The 16,653-nt window shown below is 46.4% G+C and overlaps 1 protein-coding gene across 1 annotated transcript; it reads left to right on the top strand.

Annotated features, from left to right (window-relative positions):
- The first annotated feature begins 5,928 nt into the window (after positions 1-5,928).
- LOC146764392 (olfactory receptor 14J1-like) lies at positions 5,929-8,740 on the top strand. The gene has a single exon (XM_085564747.1). The coding sequence runs from the start codon at positions 6,477-6,479 to the stop codon at positions 7,407-7,409; it is 933 nt and encodes a 310-aa protein (XP_085420873.1). The 5' UTR covers positions 5,929-6,476; the 3' UTR covers positions 7,410-8,740.
- The last annotated feature ends 7,913 nt before the right edge of the window (positions 8,741-16,653 follow it).

Genomic DNA, 16,653 nt, shown 5'->3' with positions numbered 1-16,653 from the left:
CAGTTAGGAGTTGTCCTGACAAATGAGCACCCTTTGGGATAATAGCCATTGCTTGGACTTTCCCGATTCCCATAATTTAGAAAAGTGATGAGCCTATATAAGTAAAGCAATAGCCTTTAAAAAGGGAAAGTCTGCAACATGCTCATGCCTTGGTCACTGAACAATATCAACAAAGGCATCTGAAATTGTCTACAAGTCCTTGGAATACCCCTATCTTTGTGATAAAGAAAAAGTCAGGAAAATATCGCTTGCTACATGACTTGCGGGAGGTTAATAAACAGATGGAGCCAATGGGTGCACTACAGCCAGGTCTGCCTAATCCAGCAATGTTACCTGAAGGATGGCCTCTATTGATAATAGATCTCAAAGATTGCTTTTTCACAATAGCTTTGCATAACAGGGATACAAAGCGTTTTGCATTTACTTTGCCAGCTCTGAACAGAGAAGGTCCAGATCAAAGATTTGAATGGACGGTTTTGCCTCAGGGTATGCGTAACAACCCTACTTTATGTCAACTTTACGTAGATTCTGCATTACAACCATTGAGGCAACAGTGGCCACAAGCTATCATTTATCACTATATAGATGATATTTTGATTGCTCAGCCTAAGTCATTTACAAGTCAACAGGTTAAACATGTACAAAACTTACTAGGACGTTTTCAACTTGTTATAGCCCCAGAAAAAATACAGTTAACTTCTCCTTAGAAATACTTGGGATGGACATTGTCTCAAAGTTTGGTAACGCCTCAGAAATTAGAACTGAAAACACAGATTGTTACTTTAAATGATGCTCAGAAATTACTAGGTAATTTACAATGGCTTAAACCTATAGTGGGCCTTCCAAATGAACTGTTAGATTCTCTTAAACCCTTATTGAAAGGCACAGACCCAACAGCACCAGTGACCCTTAATCCTCAGCAGAAAAGAACTCTTCAGCAAATTACAAACTGTGTGGTTCAGGGTCGTGTACATCGGCGAATACTGGGAATCCCGCTTAATCTCACTATATGGTGTGGTGAAAAACATTTGCTGGGAGCTTTAACACAGCTAGAAACAAAAACGGGGGAGATAAGGGTGTTGGAATGGCTATCCCCTCCACTTCAGCAAACAAAAACTTTAATTCAAAAAATTGAACTGTTAGCAGCTTTGATAAAACGGGGTCGTGAGAAAATTTTGCAGGTTGATGGGCGAGAGCCTGAACTAATACAGATTCCTATGAAAAAGGACTCTTTACAATGGTATCTGGTCAATAGTGAAGAATTGCAGGAAGCTCTGCTAGGAATAGGAGGTGCTGTCATAACTGAAAGTATTAAAAATCCTCCATTACAGTGGATTGGAAAATTGAGTTGGATGGTTCGGCCACAGTGAGAAAAGGAGCCGATTCCTGGTGCAATAACGGCATACACAGATGCAGGGAAGAGGTCAAGAACAGCAGCAATTACGTGGCAGGAGCAGGGAGTCTGGAATCATGAAATTCTTACTGCAAATGATTCAAATACCCTTCAGACCTTGGAGTTAGCAGCTGTGTTTTGGGCTCTGACAGTCCTGAAGGGACCTTTGAATATTGTTACAGATTCCTTGTATGTAGTTGGTGTCGTGGAAAGAATAGAAGACGCTGCTATCAAGGAAGTACGAAATCAGAGACTATTTGAACTGTTCATACAACTTCAAAAAGCAGTAAAAATCCGAGAACATCCTTATGCTATCATTCATATAAGAAGTCACAAATGGGAAATTGGTTTAAGAGAGGGTAATGCCTGGGCAGATAAGCTCGTCACAGTGACTCAAACTTCTCCTTTATCAGGGCAAATGCTTGCTAGGGAGGCACATTCTATGTTTCATCAGAACGCAAAAAGGTTACAACAGGAGTTTGGAATATCCCATGCAGATGCCACTGCTATAGTGAGAGCTTGTCCTATCTGTAGTCATCATAATGGGGGTCATGGCATGGGATGGGGAGTTAACCCACGAGGTCTTTCATCTAATGAACTCTAGTAGATGGATGTTACTCATGTAAATAGTTTTGGTCGCTTGAAATATGTTCATGTTACTATAGATACATATAGTAAATACATCTGGGCAACAGCTCAAGCTGGAGAAAAAGCATTACATGTTATAAGGCATTTGTGTAGTTGTTTTGCAGTAATGGGAGTGCCAAAGCAGATTAAGACAGACAATGGTCCTGCATACATTGGTGGCAGGGTGAATAGATTTTTAAAATCATGGGGAATTAAGTACATTACAGGAATAGCACATTCTCCCACTGGACAAGCAATTGTAGAAAGGGCAAATGGAACCTTGAAGAGATATCTAGAAAAACATAGAGAGATTAGAGATGTTCAGGAAAGATTAATGAAAGTGCTCTTTGTTCTTAATCATTTGTGTGTATTTGGGGATTCAGAGGCACCACCTGCAATGGTACATTATGGACAAAAAGAAATGAGAAAAAAGGGCAAAGAAGTATGGGTCAGGTATAGGGACCCTAAAACAGGTATTTGGCAGAACCCAGCAAAGGTCCTATATTGGAGAAGGGGATATCTTTGTGTTTCCACCCCTACAGGTTCACTCTGGGTGCCAGCAAAGTGGACTAAACCAGCTCTGGATGAGTCGTCTCTTAGCTCGCCTGACGGATCAGGACCAGAGGAGAATTGAAGAGAAGCTGATTCGCACAGTGAGACCTATTCTTCAAGAGATAAGAGGACTTTCCCCAGTGACTGATCAATTTTTGCCTTCAGAGTTAACTTTTACGGCAATTGTTACAGCTATTGAGGCTTTACAGACTGTTCATATTCCAGGACCAAAGAATCCTGAGTGTCTTAGTTGTGGGAATTTTAATTGTAACAGTTGGATTGCTTTTGTTTGTGGGGGTTGTGGAAAAACATACTGAGAAGATCAAGTATTTTTAAAACAACATTTTTGGTGTAAACATTGTGACTTTCAAAAACGAGGAGATTCTTGGCAGAGAGATTTAATACGAGACACAGGCTTAGGAGTTGCTATAGCTTTACAGTTATTTGAAGCACCAGAACAAAAGATATTAGCTTTTTATAAGTGAGAAGCAGAACACGCTTGTGATAGATTAATTAAGCAAGCAAATTCAAAAGTTTTATCAACAAGGTGTCAAAAGCAAGTGAAGGTATCTATAAGATCTTATTTAGGAAAACCAGTAGTAGGAAATCCAGACATAGAATTAGATAAGCTTATTAAATATGTGCAGACATTAAAATTAAAATCCAAGCAGAAGAAATCATGAGAGCGATAAGGTGGATAATCTATCTTGTTCTTTTGACTAATCTTTGTTATGGACTAATACAATTTAATCAGCCCAGAGAAAATATTTGGGTAACCTTGGCTAACATGACTAATCAAAGTTCACTATACCTTAGCTTAGGAAGAGTGACAAATCCATTTCGTACCTGCCTAACAGGTGTTCCTGTCTAGAGACCAGAGGAATTTTGTGGGTTGATAAGGAATCAGACACTTTGCAAGAATTTTGCAAAGGTAAAAGGGCCAAACAAGAATATTAGTTATACAGAAGCTCAAAGAGATGGCTATAAGCAATGTTTGTTGATACTGTCACTTAAAGAAACATTGCAATCTCCACCAGAGGAATTAGATCTCTTTAGAAGTGCCAATGCTAGTTTAGGGAATGTTTCAACAGGAGGATGGTTTAGCTTTGTTTCATTGAATTTGCAGAGTATAAATAACCCAAGAAACAAATGGGCTTCTCTGGACTCTTCACTAGACTCAGAAAAGATATCATCTCAGTTATATTCTAACTGTGATGGTTCCAAGATAAACAAACCCCTAAGATTGCCAAAGGGTGTATTTTTGATCTGTGGAGATAGAGCTTGGAATAAAATACCGGTAAAACCACAAGGGGGACCCTGTTACCTAGGAAAACTAGCGCTGTTCCATCCTAATATATCATTGCTAATGCAATGGGACAGGCTAGGGAAGACAAAGAAGAGGCGTGATGTGCATGACTTAAAATGTGATCAGATTGGACAACCTCAATTTTAGAGTACTTTAAAACAGGTAATAGTAGCAACCCTGTTACCAGGAAAAGCTGCCAAAAAGGCTATAGTGTTAGCTAAACAATTGGGATGCTAGACTAAAGATGAACTTAACAAAACATCAGAGGTTTTATCTATGCTTACTATAGATGTACAAAGTGTAAATCATGCTGTACTGCAGAACAGAGCAGCCATTAATTTTTTGTTGTTAGCCCAAGGACATAGATGTAAAGAATTTAAAAGAATGTGTTACATAAATCTCTCTGATCATTCTATATCAATACATGCTAAGATTAAAGAACTACAACAGGGCCTTCATCAATTAAAAGAAGAAGATGGTCTGAGAATAGATGAATGGCTTAAAAGCTTAAGAATCAGTCCTTGGCTAAGAACTTTTATCATGTATGCAGTAGGAATCTTGATTGTTGTTTTACTACTCTTGCTAATTTTGCCCTGCCTATTTAACTGTCTTCAGAAGCTGGTGGAACGCATAATTCAAAAGATGTGAAAAACTAACTTAATGGTCCAAAACAAAAACGGGAGAAATATGGAGAGTTTTGTGGAAGAATGGCTTCGTGAGAAAGGACATGACTACGTGCAGTTAGTGAAGCAGTAGTTGAAAATTGCACAGTGCAGCAATAGCAGATGTAGCAATAATATCTTATGTCCTTGGCTAAGCTGGTTCCCAACAACAGTAGAATGTTCAGCAAAAAGATAAATGTAAGGGAAAACAAAGCAAGCTTAGAAAACTCCAAAGGTGGGGTTGACCTGTTTTTCATACACCAATGATGAGCTTAAATTTTGCAATATGCATGAGCTTCATTATAACGGGTATAACTATACATGTGTGCTTGAAATAAACTGAGACTTGTTGACATTATAGAATGGACTTGTCTCCCGTCATTTTTTCCACAGATGTGGTTGCTGAGAAAAAGATTTTTGCTTTTCATGTATTTTTCAGATGACCGTAGCTCTATAAATTACTATTATATAGTTTTAAAATAATTATCCTTACTTAACTATTAAACCCTAATTGACTCTATTAAAATACTATTATATACTTATATAACTGTCATCTTTTACTCTAGTACATTTCCTTACCTTTCTCTTTGATTTTAGAACAATAAACTGTCTAAATACATTCCTGAAATACTGTATAGTCTTATTATCAGGAAGAGGACATACAAGGTGAACATTTTGGTTTTTGACCAGAATGTGACCAGTCCTAAAAAAAACATGCAAAAAGCCTTTGTGCATACGCCAAGGGGCTGACCCAAGTTTATGTAACTGGTGCAGCTGAATCTCATATTGGATTTTCCTGTTAAATAATCTATTTAATTAACCTTAATTAATTGTTGAAATCAGAGGTTGGTGTGCCCCATACCCACTGGGACACCAGGAAGCTTCCAATAAAGGTCTCATTTTTGCTTTACTGTTCTAACACTGTTGCAAGGATTCTTTTTTCTCTTTTGATTATAGACAACAGGGGGATGAGAGAAGCAGAACAGGAATTGTAGTCCCAGAATGACAGAACATTCTGAGTTGAAAGGGACACATGAGATGATCAAAGGAATGTTTGAACATTTACAGAGACTCCAGAACTGTGACTTTGGGTGGTCAGTGTCTCTGCTGGGAGCCTCCCAAAGGGCCTTCAGCCACTCCTCAGCCCTGGGCAGCAGCAGCATCACCTCTGCAGGGCCCAGCAGGGCTCTCCTGAGCTGCCCTTGCCCAGCTGCACACGGAGCCTGCCCCAGCCAGGGCCCTGCACACAGGCAGGTTTCTGTAGGGCTGGGCCAAGGGCACACAGGGTGGGATGGGCTCTGTGAGCGCTGGCAGGGACAAGGCACCTCTCAGGAGGGGATGTCCAGGCCCAGGGAGATGCTCAGGGAAGCAGAGGGGGCTGGACAGAGCAGTGCTGGGGGAACAAGCCCATCCAGCCCCTCACCTTCCCTCGGCCACAGGGAATTCTTTTCCCCTCACAGCTCTCAGTGGCAAACTCTGAGTTCAGCAGGAATGCTGGGGATTTCTGACCTCAGAGAGCCAGGAATGATGTGTGAGTAAGAAAACAATTCCTAAAACCAACTCCTGCAATCTGTTTCCTTTAGAAATGTGAGTGCAGATGGTACCAAGCCTTTCTGTATTGGGAGTGATTCCCCTGACAACACCTGAATATCCAGACTTGTTCCTCTGCAACATGGCCACAAACCCAGGGCAGCAGGGCAGGGATGGCTCCTCGAGAGCCCCCACACACAGCCCTGGCTGCTCCTGGCACACTCAGCCAGCACAACTGGAGCTCAGGCAGGGACCTGGGTGAAGGTTTTCCCAGAGCAGGAACAAAGGTGGGTGAGTCGCAGCAGGACAGTCTGCAGGGAATGGCCAAGGTTTGGCTCCAAGCAGCCTCTCCTGACTTGTCCCTGTCCTTTCTCCATGAACAGGTGCCCATGTGCAGCCACAGCAAATGTCCAACAGCAGCTCCATCAGCCCCTTCCTCCTGCTGGCACTGGCAGACACGCGGCAGCTGCAGCTCCTCCACTTCTGCCTCTTCCTGGGCATCTCCCTGGCTGCCCTCCTGGGCAACGGCCTCATCATCAGCGCCGTAGCCTGCGGCCACCACCTGCACACGCCCATGTTCTTCTTCCTGCTCAACCTGGCCCTCAGCGACCTGGGCTCCATCTGCACCACTGTCCCCAAAACCATGCACAATTCCCTCTGGGACACCAGGAACATCTCCTACACGGGATGTGCTGCACAGCTCTTTTTCTTTCTGTTCTTCCTTGGATCAGAGTTTTCCCTCCTGACCATCATGTGCTACGACCGCTACGTGTCCATCTGCAAACCCCTGCACTACGGGACCCTCCTGGGCAGCAGAGCTTGTGCCCACATGGCAGCAGCTGCCTGGGCCAGTGCCTTTCTCAATGCTCTGATGCACACAGCCAATACATTTTCCCTGCCCCTGTGCCATGGCAATGCCCTGGGCCAGTTCTTCTGTGAAATCCCAGAGATCCTCAAGCTCTCCTGCTCCAAATCTTATCTCAGGGAACTTGGGCTCATTGCAGTTGGTGCCTGTTTAGGATTTGGATGTTTTGTGTTCATTGTTTTCTCCTATGTGCAGATCTTCAGGGCTGTGCTGAGGATCCCCTCTGAGCAGGGATGGCACAAAGCCTTTTCCACCTGCCTCCCTCACCTGGCCGTGGTCTCTCTGTTGGTCAGCACTGCCACATTTGCCTACCTGAAGCCCCCCTCCATCTTCTCCCCATCCCTGGATCTGTCAGTGTCAGTTCTGCACTCGGTGGTTCCTCCAGCCCTGAACCCCCTCATCTACAACCTGAGGAACCAGGAGCTCAAGGCTGCAGTGAGGAGACTGATGACTGGATGGTTTCAGAAACATTAAACTGCTGGCCAATTTCTGCAAATCACTTGTAATAAAAGTAATTTTTGATACTTCTTGTTTGTTTCATTTCAGAGGTTCTTTTTCGTTGTTTTAGTTTTTTCAGCTTGTCCACACAGATATGTCATTGTTTGTGCCATTGAGGTGCCATCACAGAGAGCAGTGTGGCATGACAGAAAGCTGTGTGACATCACTGAGATGTCAGTGTGACATCAAAGGAGGTTGTGTGACATCACAAAGATGTCCGTATGACATCACAGAGACCTGTGTGACATCACAGAGATGTCTCTGTGACATTACAGGAGGTTGTGTGACATCACGAAGATGTCAGTGTGACATCACAGAGATGTCAATGTGAAGTCACAGAGATGATTGTGTGACATCACAAAAAGCCATGTGACCTCACAGGTTCAGTGTAACGTCACAGAGATGTCTGGGTGACATCACAGGCGGTTTATGTTACATCAAAGACATGTTCATGTGGCATCACAGAGAGCTGTGTGACACCACAGAGATGTCCATGTGACATCACAGAGATGTCAGTGTGACATCACAGGGAGCTGTGTGACATCACAGAGATGTCCATGTGACAGCACAGGAGATTTGATCTGGTTTGAAAGCAAAACCAGTGAGAGACTCTAAGTCAGAAATACAATTTATTGGGAAAAGGGGAAAAATACATGCAATAATATAAAGGGAAAGGCTACTGACAAAGTCAGAATACAACCTGGCCAGCGTGCTGGTAGCAGTTTGAATTGGAGCAGCTGCAGTCCTCTTGGGATGGCAGATGTAGTTGCTGTGTTTTCTCAGAGAACCTGTGAAAAGGCTCTCCTCTGTCTAGAAATCTCCACTTTTATCCAGGTGGGAATGCCTAGCTCCTCCCCTTGGGCAGAGCATCTCACAATGGGTTATTATGAGTCACAAGGTGTGTCCTTAATTACCTCCTCCTCCTGGACAGTGTTATTTCTGAGTCATGTGGCCAGGCATTGATGGGGCCATTAACAGCAGATAAGGAAAACTGCCCCAAGGCAACTCCTACTCAGATGGGAATTGGAAAACTTTTTTTTTTAAATCTTGGACAAGATTGTATGATATCACAGGGATATCATTGTGATGTCAGAGAGATGTCCGTGTGACACCACAGAGAGCTGTGTGACATCACAGAGACAGTGTGATATCACAGAGAGCTTTGTGACATCACAGAGCTGTCCTTGTGACATCACAGAGATGTCATTGTGACATCACAGAGATTTCAGTGTGACATCACGGAGATGTCTTTTTGACATCTCAGAGATGTCTCTGTGACATCACAGAGAGCTTTGTGACATCACAGTTATGTCAATGTGACATCACAGTTATGTCAATGTGACATCACAGAGTGCTGTGTGACATCACAGAGATTTCAGGGTGACTTCAAAGAGATGTCAGTGTGACATCTCAGTTGAGTGACATCACAGAGGCTTCAATGTGACATCACAGAGAGCTGTGTGACATCACAGAGACCTGTGTGATGGCACAGAGAACGGTATGACATCACAGAGATGTCAGTGTGATATCAAAGGCGGCTGTGTGATATCACAGAGAGATCTGTGACATCACAGAGATGTCTGTCTGACATCACAAAAAGATTTCTGACCTCACAGGGTCAGTGTGACATCACATAGATGTTCGTGTGACATCATATATATGTCTGCGTGACATCACAGGAGGTTGTGTGACATCACAAAGATGTCTGTGTGACTTCACAAAGATGTTATGTGACATCACAAAAAGCTTAGTAACATCACAGGGTCAGTGTGACATCATAGAGAGTTTTGTGACATCAGAGACATCAGTGTGACATCACAGAGATGTCAGTGCAACATCTCAGAGCGCTGAGTGACATCACAGAGAGGTCAATGTGACATCACAGAATGTTGTGTGATGTCACAGAGATGGCAGAGTGACATCACACAGATGTCACTGTGACATCCAATGGAGGTTGTGTGATATCACAAGGATGTCAGTGTTACATCACAGAGCTGTGTGACATCACAGGGTCAGTGGGACATCACAGAGATCGCAATGTGATGTCACAGAGAGCTGTGGGACATCACAGAGATGTCAGTGTGGCATCACAGAGACGTCCGTGTGGCATCACAGAGAGCTGTGTGACATCACAGAGATGTCAGTGTGACATCACAGAGTGGCCGCAGTCCTGTCCCAAAGCACTGGGGCAGGTGAGGCAGGAGAGCTGGGAGCAGCTGCCTCAGCTCCTGAAGCCCTGCCAGCCCAAGGGGCTGCTTTGCCCAGCGCAGCTTCAGCCACTGTCCCCTTCTCACCATCCAAGGATCCTTGGTGAGCACCGCGAGGCCTCGTAACGCCAGGTAATGCCTGTGACAGCATTCACTCCAGAGGTACCTTGACATGGTCTCCAGAGCGCTGCCACGACATTTACTCAAGTCCAGGCACTCGAGGACCTGAAAGGCACAGGGCAGTGACAGGCGACCCGGCCAGCAGGAGCCCAGAACCACACAGGGCGGGGACCAGGCAGCAGCACAGGGCGTGGACACCGTCCCAGGCAGCTGCGGCTGCGAGAGGGCAGAGAGCTGGGAGGCAGCTGAGCGAGGCAGCGCTGGCCAACAGGCTCACCTCCACCAGGACTGTCAGGAAGATCAGATCATAGCATGGCTTCTCCAAGGGACCATTGTGATAATGTGGGGCCTGTGAGACCCGGGGACCATTGTGACTCTGTGGGGACTCATGGAATCATGGAGAGCACTGGGACATTGCTGAGCCTCATGGAGCCAAGGGGACGGTACTGACACTGTGTGGCTCCATGGAATTTAGGGATCATTGTGACACTAGGAGGGCCCATCAAACCAAGGATCCACTGTGACACTGTGGGGCCTCAAGGAACTGTGGAGACCATTATGGCACTTTGGGGTGTCATGAAACCAAGGGTCCATTGTGACACTGCAGAACCAAGAAGATCATTGTTGACAGTACCAAACCTCATGGAACCAAGGGGCCATTGTGGCACAGCAAGGCCCTGTGCAACCAAAGGGACCATGGTGACACTGTGGAACCTCATGGTACCACAGGTCCATTGTTACACAGCAGCCACAGCAGGGCTGCAGAACCAAGGAGATCATTGTGACACTACACAACCTCATGGAATCAGGGTGTCCATGTTATGCTACCGAACTTCACAGAACTAAGGGTCCCTTGTGACACTGGGGAACCAAGGAGACTGCTGTTGGCAGTATGAAAGCTCATGGAACCAAAAGTCCATTGTGACATTGTGTGGCCTCATGGAACCATGGAGACCATTCTGACACTTCAGGACCCACTGGAGCCAAGGGGCCATTGTGACACAGCAGGACCTTGTATAGCCAAAGGGCCATTGTAGCACAGCAGGGCCTCATGGAATCAAGAGGATCACTGTGGGGCTCCATAAGGGGCTGTGGGGCTCCATGAGACCATGGAGCCATTCTGCCTGTGGAACCCAGGGCACCATTGTTACACAACGGGGCATCACAGAACCAAGGAGCCATTGTGAACCAGCTGGGAACCCGCTGAGACTATTGTGACACTGCAGGGGCCATTGTGGAACTGCAGGGCCTCATGGAACCAATGAGACCATTGTGACATGGCACAGCCTCGTGGGAGCAAGAGCCCTTGTGACACTGTGGGGCCTTGTGGAACTGAGCGGCCCTTGTGACCCTGTGTGACACCATGGAACCCAGGAGAGCTCTGTGACACTGCAGGGCTCCGTGGCACTGAGGACTCGTGGAACAGTGTGGAGCCCAGTGGAACCAAGGGGCCATTCCGTACTTCAGGGCTTCAGGGAACCAAGGTGCCAGTGTGACACTGTGGAACCAAAAGAGACCATTGTGACACTGTGGGGCTCCATGGAACCAATGAGACCATTCTGAGACTCCAAGTCCCCAAGGAACCCAGGGGCCATTGTGACACCACAGGGCCTCACAGAACCAAGGCAACCACTGTGACACTGCAAGGTTTCATGGATCAAGGGGCCACTGTGACACTGCGGGTCCCCATGGAAGCAAGGGGCCAGTGTAACACATCCACACCTGGTGGAACCAAGGGGCCACTGTGATCCTGAAGAACCCAATAGAACCAAGGGGCCATTTTGAGACTCTGCAACCTCATGGAACCATTGGCCATTGTGGCTTTGCACAGTCCCACGGAAACAAGGAAACCATAGTGACACTGCAAAGCCTCATGGAAGCAAGGGCCATTGTGCCACTGTGGAGCCAAGGAGGCCATTGTGATATCACTGGGCTTCATGGAACCAAAAATCTGTTGTGATCCTACAGGGCCTGATGGAACCAAGGGGCCATTGTGATGCTGCAGGGCCCCAAGGATCCAAGAACATGGAACAGGTCTGGTTGGATGGGCCTCCTGGGGGCTGCCTGACTGGTCCAGCTGACCTTGGCATGTTGTGGGTCACTTCTCATCAGCCCCTGAACCCCTGGAGTTTCATGCTTTCCTTCCTGTGGGAAAGAACTGTCTTTCTCCCCAGGGGTTCATGGCTGAAATTAGGATTCCTCCTCTAAATTTGATTATATCCAAGGATTATTCCCATACAAAACCTGCCAGGAGAGACAGCTCTGGCTGGCCTTGGCCTTTTGAGGGCCACATCTCATCTGCCTTTAAAACACTGGGGGCTTGCGCTTCTCTTCCCATGGAAAAAAAAACATATTTTACATCCAGGCATCCATGGCAAAATTGAGAATCCACCTCCAAAATTCCTTATATGCAAGGATAGCTCCCAGGCAGAAGTTGCCAGGACTGTCCAAGTTCCCTTGGAACAGCTCTCATCTGCCTTTGAAACACTGGGGCTCCATACTTTCCGTCCTGTGGAACAGAAATGTCCTTCTCGTCCAGATGCCCCTAAAAAACAGTGGGGTTTGGCCTCCCAAATTCTGTCTGTCTAAGGATTCCTTCCTTGGACCTGACAACAGGCCTGGCTGGCCCTGGCCTGCTTGGGGCTGCCTCTAATCAACCTTTGAAACACTGGGACTGCACCCTTTCCTTCCTGTGGAGAACTGTCATTCCACTCCAGGAGCCACGGCTGAAATGGAATTCCACCCCCAAAACTCCCCAAAGCCAGGGTATTCATAAGACAGGAAAGCTGGACAGGACGAACATTGGTCGAACCAATATGGTTAAAGCTACGTTCTCCCTTTATTAGTGAGAAGATGGTGGTTTATATACACTTCCATACAGTTTACAGTTTACAAAGGCACTCTCATTGGCAAGTTAACATTGTTTACCTTTGCCTTAAGGTGGTCAGGCTTTTCACACTGCAACTCTACCCTAATTCACACTCAGATAGCTCATTACGTTGTAGTTACCTTAACATAATTTCTAAACTGTGCCACAATTAAATTCCTACTGCATCAAAGGCTCCTAGGCCCCACCAAGGCCACTTATCAGGGGCCTAGTCTGAGGGGTAGCTCAATTCTTAATCCAGACATAAATCATGCCCTCTTTCTCTCAGAAATTCTGCAACAGCTCCCCATATATCTAAAGGCTCCTTTCAGACAAAAGCTGCAAGGACAGACAGGTCTGGCCTGCCTTGGCCTCTGGTGACTGCTTCTCATGTGCTTTCAAAACCCTGGGGCCCTGTGGTTTCCTTCCTGTAGAAAAGAACTGTCCCTCTTGTCCGGGTTCTCTTGGCTTCATGCACTTGACCACTCTAGAAGGACACAGGAGCTCTGTGCTCAGTGGGGTGGAGGCTGAGGACAGCTGAGGAGAGCCCTGGGAGGGACTGAAGGGTGGTTCCAGAGGTGGTGGATCCTTTGACATGGCAGAGAACAGCCAGAGAAAGAAAAGACTCATGTGAAGGGGGATGACAACAGCCTGCAGGGACAGAGGCGCAGGGCAGGGACACCGTGGGACAGCCTGGGCTGCAAAGGGCTCAGGGATGTGCAGCAGCTGCAAGGCCCTGACAGAGCCAACCTGTGCAGCCCTTTGGCCATGGCTGCTGCCCCTGGGCCTGAGGCCACGAGGGGACAAGTGACCCTTGCAGCCCGGGGCCTCAGTGCCTCCTTGTCCCTGCTCAGCAGCCTGGCAGGGGCCGCCCCATGGTCCTGCCCTTGGCATGGCACATCCCCACATGCCAGTGCCCATCCCGGGAAGAGCCCTGAGCAATGAGGGAGGGACAGGATCTGCCTTGCCAGGGGCTGGGGCTCAGGCCTGGGCCCTTTGCACTCCTGAAACACATCCAGGTTTGCTCAGCACCAGAGACACCTTTCCCTTGCTTGTGCCCAGCTGTCATCACTGCCCCCAGTGTTCTGCTCTGACTGGAACCTGGGGACACTGTCTCAGTTGTTTCCATGACACGGATATTTTCAAAGTACAAGAAACTTCAGTGTTTCAATGTAACTGAGTTCTTGAGGGTTTTGTGACATTACTGAGGCAATTGTGACATGACAGAGCTGGCTGTGATGTCACAGCATATGGTGTGATTCAATAGACCAGGCTCTGCCATCATCGAGGGTGGCTCTGTGGCATGGGAGACAGGGTTGTGACATCACCAGGTGGCTGTGTAACATCATAGAGCAGGCTGTGACATCACAGAACAGACTGTGACATTCCAGGGTGACTGTGACATCATGGAGTCTTCTGTGACATCACAGCACTGCTTTATGGCATCACAGGGTGACATCATAGAGTTGGCTCTATGACATCACAGGGGCTGTGTGACATCACAGGAAGCAGTGTGACATCATAGGGGCAGTGTGACATCACAGAGATGTATGTGTGACATCACAGAGGGGTGTGTGAAATCACAGAGAGAGTATGACATCACAGAAATGACTGTGCAACATCACTGAGAGCTGTGTGACATCACAGGGTCATTATGACATCACAGAGATGCCTGGGTGACATCACAGGAGGTTGTGTGATATCATATAAATGCCTGTGGGACATCACAGGGGCTGTGAGACATCTCAGAGGCTGTGTGACATCACAGGAGGCATTGTGACATCAGAGAGATGTCTGCGTGACATCACAGGAGGTTGTATGACATCACAGAGAACTGTGTGACCTCACAGAGATGTTGGTGCGACATCACAGAGATGTCTGTGTGACATCACAGAGATCTGTGTGATATCACAGAGATGTCTGTGTGATGTCACAGAGATGTCTGTGTGGCATCACAAAAAGCTATGTGACATCACAGGGTCTGTGTGACATCACAGAGAAGTCAGTGTGATATCACAGAAATGCCCATGTGACATCACTGGAGGCTCTGTGATGTCATAGGGGTGTGTGACATCACAGGAAGGCTGTGTAATATCACCCTGCTCTTTTAAATGCTTTAAACTTCTTTTGAAAGTTTTCTTTGCCTCCTAGTGTTTACATATTTCTACTAGAGTTCTCCTGCACTGTTCATGTAAATAATAATCATTGTACATTTTTCTTTATAGGAAGAGAGAATTGATGGACTGTTATTTTAACCAGTGAAGTTAGAGAAGTAGCAATTTCATCCTCCAATCCATTGCCGCTTTTAGAATTTCATATACTACAAATATCAAAGTAAAAGTTACTTCCTCTTAATCGTTTAATCTTAATAAGGGTGAGTGAATTATTTTGTGTCCTAGTAGAACAGAGTGACATCGAATGGGCTGTGTGACATCAAAGAGAAGTCTGTGTGACATCACAGAGATGTCTGTGTGACAACACAGAAATTCCTGGGTGACATCACAAACAGCTGTGTGACCTCACAGGGTCAGTGTCACATCACAGAGATGTCAGTGTGATGTCACAGAAATGTCCATGTGACATTGCAGAGATCTGTGTGACATCGCAGGAAGTTGTGTGACATCACAGAAATGCCCATGTGACATCACAGGAAGGCTGTGTAATATCACCCTGCTGTTTTAAATGCTTTAAATTTCTTTTAAGTTTTCGTTGCCTCCGAAGATTTACATATTTCTTCTAGAGTTGTCATGCACTGTTCATGTAAATAATAATTGTTGTGCATTTTTCTTTATAAGAAGGGAGAATAAGTTAGAGAAGTAGCAATTTAATCCTCCAATCCAGTGCCACTTTGTAAATTTCATATATTATAGAAATTAAAAAAAAAAAGTTACGTCCTTTTACTCTTTTAATCTTAATATGAGTGTGCGAGGTATTTTGTGTCCTAGTGCAACAGTTTGACATCACAGGGGCTGTGTGACATCACAGAGAGCTGTGTGACATCACAGGGGATGTGTGATGTCACAGGGGCTGTGTGACATCACAGGGGCTGTGTGACATCTCAGAGGTTGTGCGAGGTCACTGGGGAGGTCACTCTGCCCCATTCCCCCCCCAGTTCCCCCAGAGAAATCCAACGCTGCTCGTGCACAGCGGGGTCCCCTGTCCCCCCGGGTCCCCCCGCCCCCGGCGCCGCAGCCTCCCCCAGAGGATGTTCCACGAGATCGACCCCAGAGCCTGACACGGGGCCGGGGGCCGGGGCTGTGGGGGTGGGACAGGGGGACAGGGACCCCCCAGCATTGTCCCTGTGTCCCTCAGGGCCAGAGCCTGGGCCAGGGCTCCTTCGCCCTGTGACCAACGAGGGCTTGGGAGCGCTGAAAAAATCCCCAGCAAAAACCAGATTTAACATTAAGTGACAGCAGCACAAAGTTCCTTGGCAAGAGTCACTCTGCTCCTGACTAGACACTTTAGGCACAGCAAGGAAACAAAGCAACAACAAAACCAAACAAAATCCAGGCAATCACACCAGAAATGAACTGAGAACTCTGTGTGTGTGTGTGTGTGTGTGTGTGTGTGACAAAAGGGCAGTGAGGGCAAGGATAAAAGGAATATGGCCTAAAAGCTTAACAGAGCTCCAACTTAACAGGACTTAACTTACATCTAAACCTTAAATGATAGTTTCACAGTCACAATTTAGCAAAAGAGAAGAGCTTAACAGCATTTAACCCAACTTCTTACCTACAACTTAGCAATTTAACAGAGGAATAATATGTGACAGTATTTAACTCAGCCTATAGCTTATATTAAACATAACAACCTCTCAAAACAACAACTCCCAGAAGCATTTAACTTAACTTAGACCTCATAATTTAACCTCACTTACAGGCCTGACTGGCTCAGCTGTCAGGGATCAGCATTTCTGCCACATTTCCCCAGTACAGGCACTCCTGTGTGCACACAGACACAGAGAGTCAGTGCAAGGCACCTGTGAGAAATTCCCCTGAGGGCAGGCAAATGCTCCCTGAGGATGCTT

Source organism: Lonchura striata, chromosome 34 (assembly GCF_050655825.1).
Source record: "Lonchura striata isolate lonStrDom1 chromosome 34, ASM5065582v1, whole genome shotgun sequence".
Taxonomy (NCBI): domain Eukaryota; kingdom Metazoa; phylum Chordata; class Aves; order Passeriformes; family Estrildidae; genus Lonchura; species Lonchura striata.
The sequence above is the reverse complement of the archived record's forward strand: the minus strand, read 5'-3'. Positions and strand labels throughout refer to the sequence as shown.

Excerpts from the sequence above, each read along its gene's own strand:
- LOC146764392 (XM_085564747.1), top strand. The coding sequence starts at position 6,477 with ATGTCCAACAGCAGCTCCATCAGCCCCTTCCTCCTGCTGGCACTGGCA.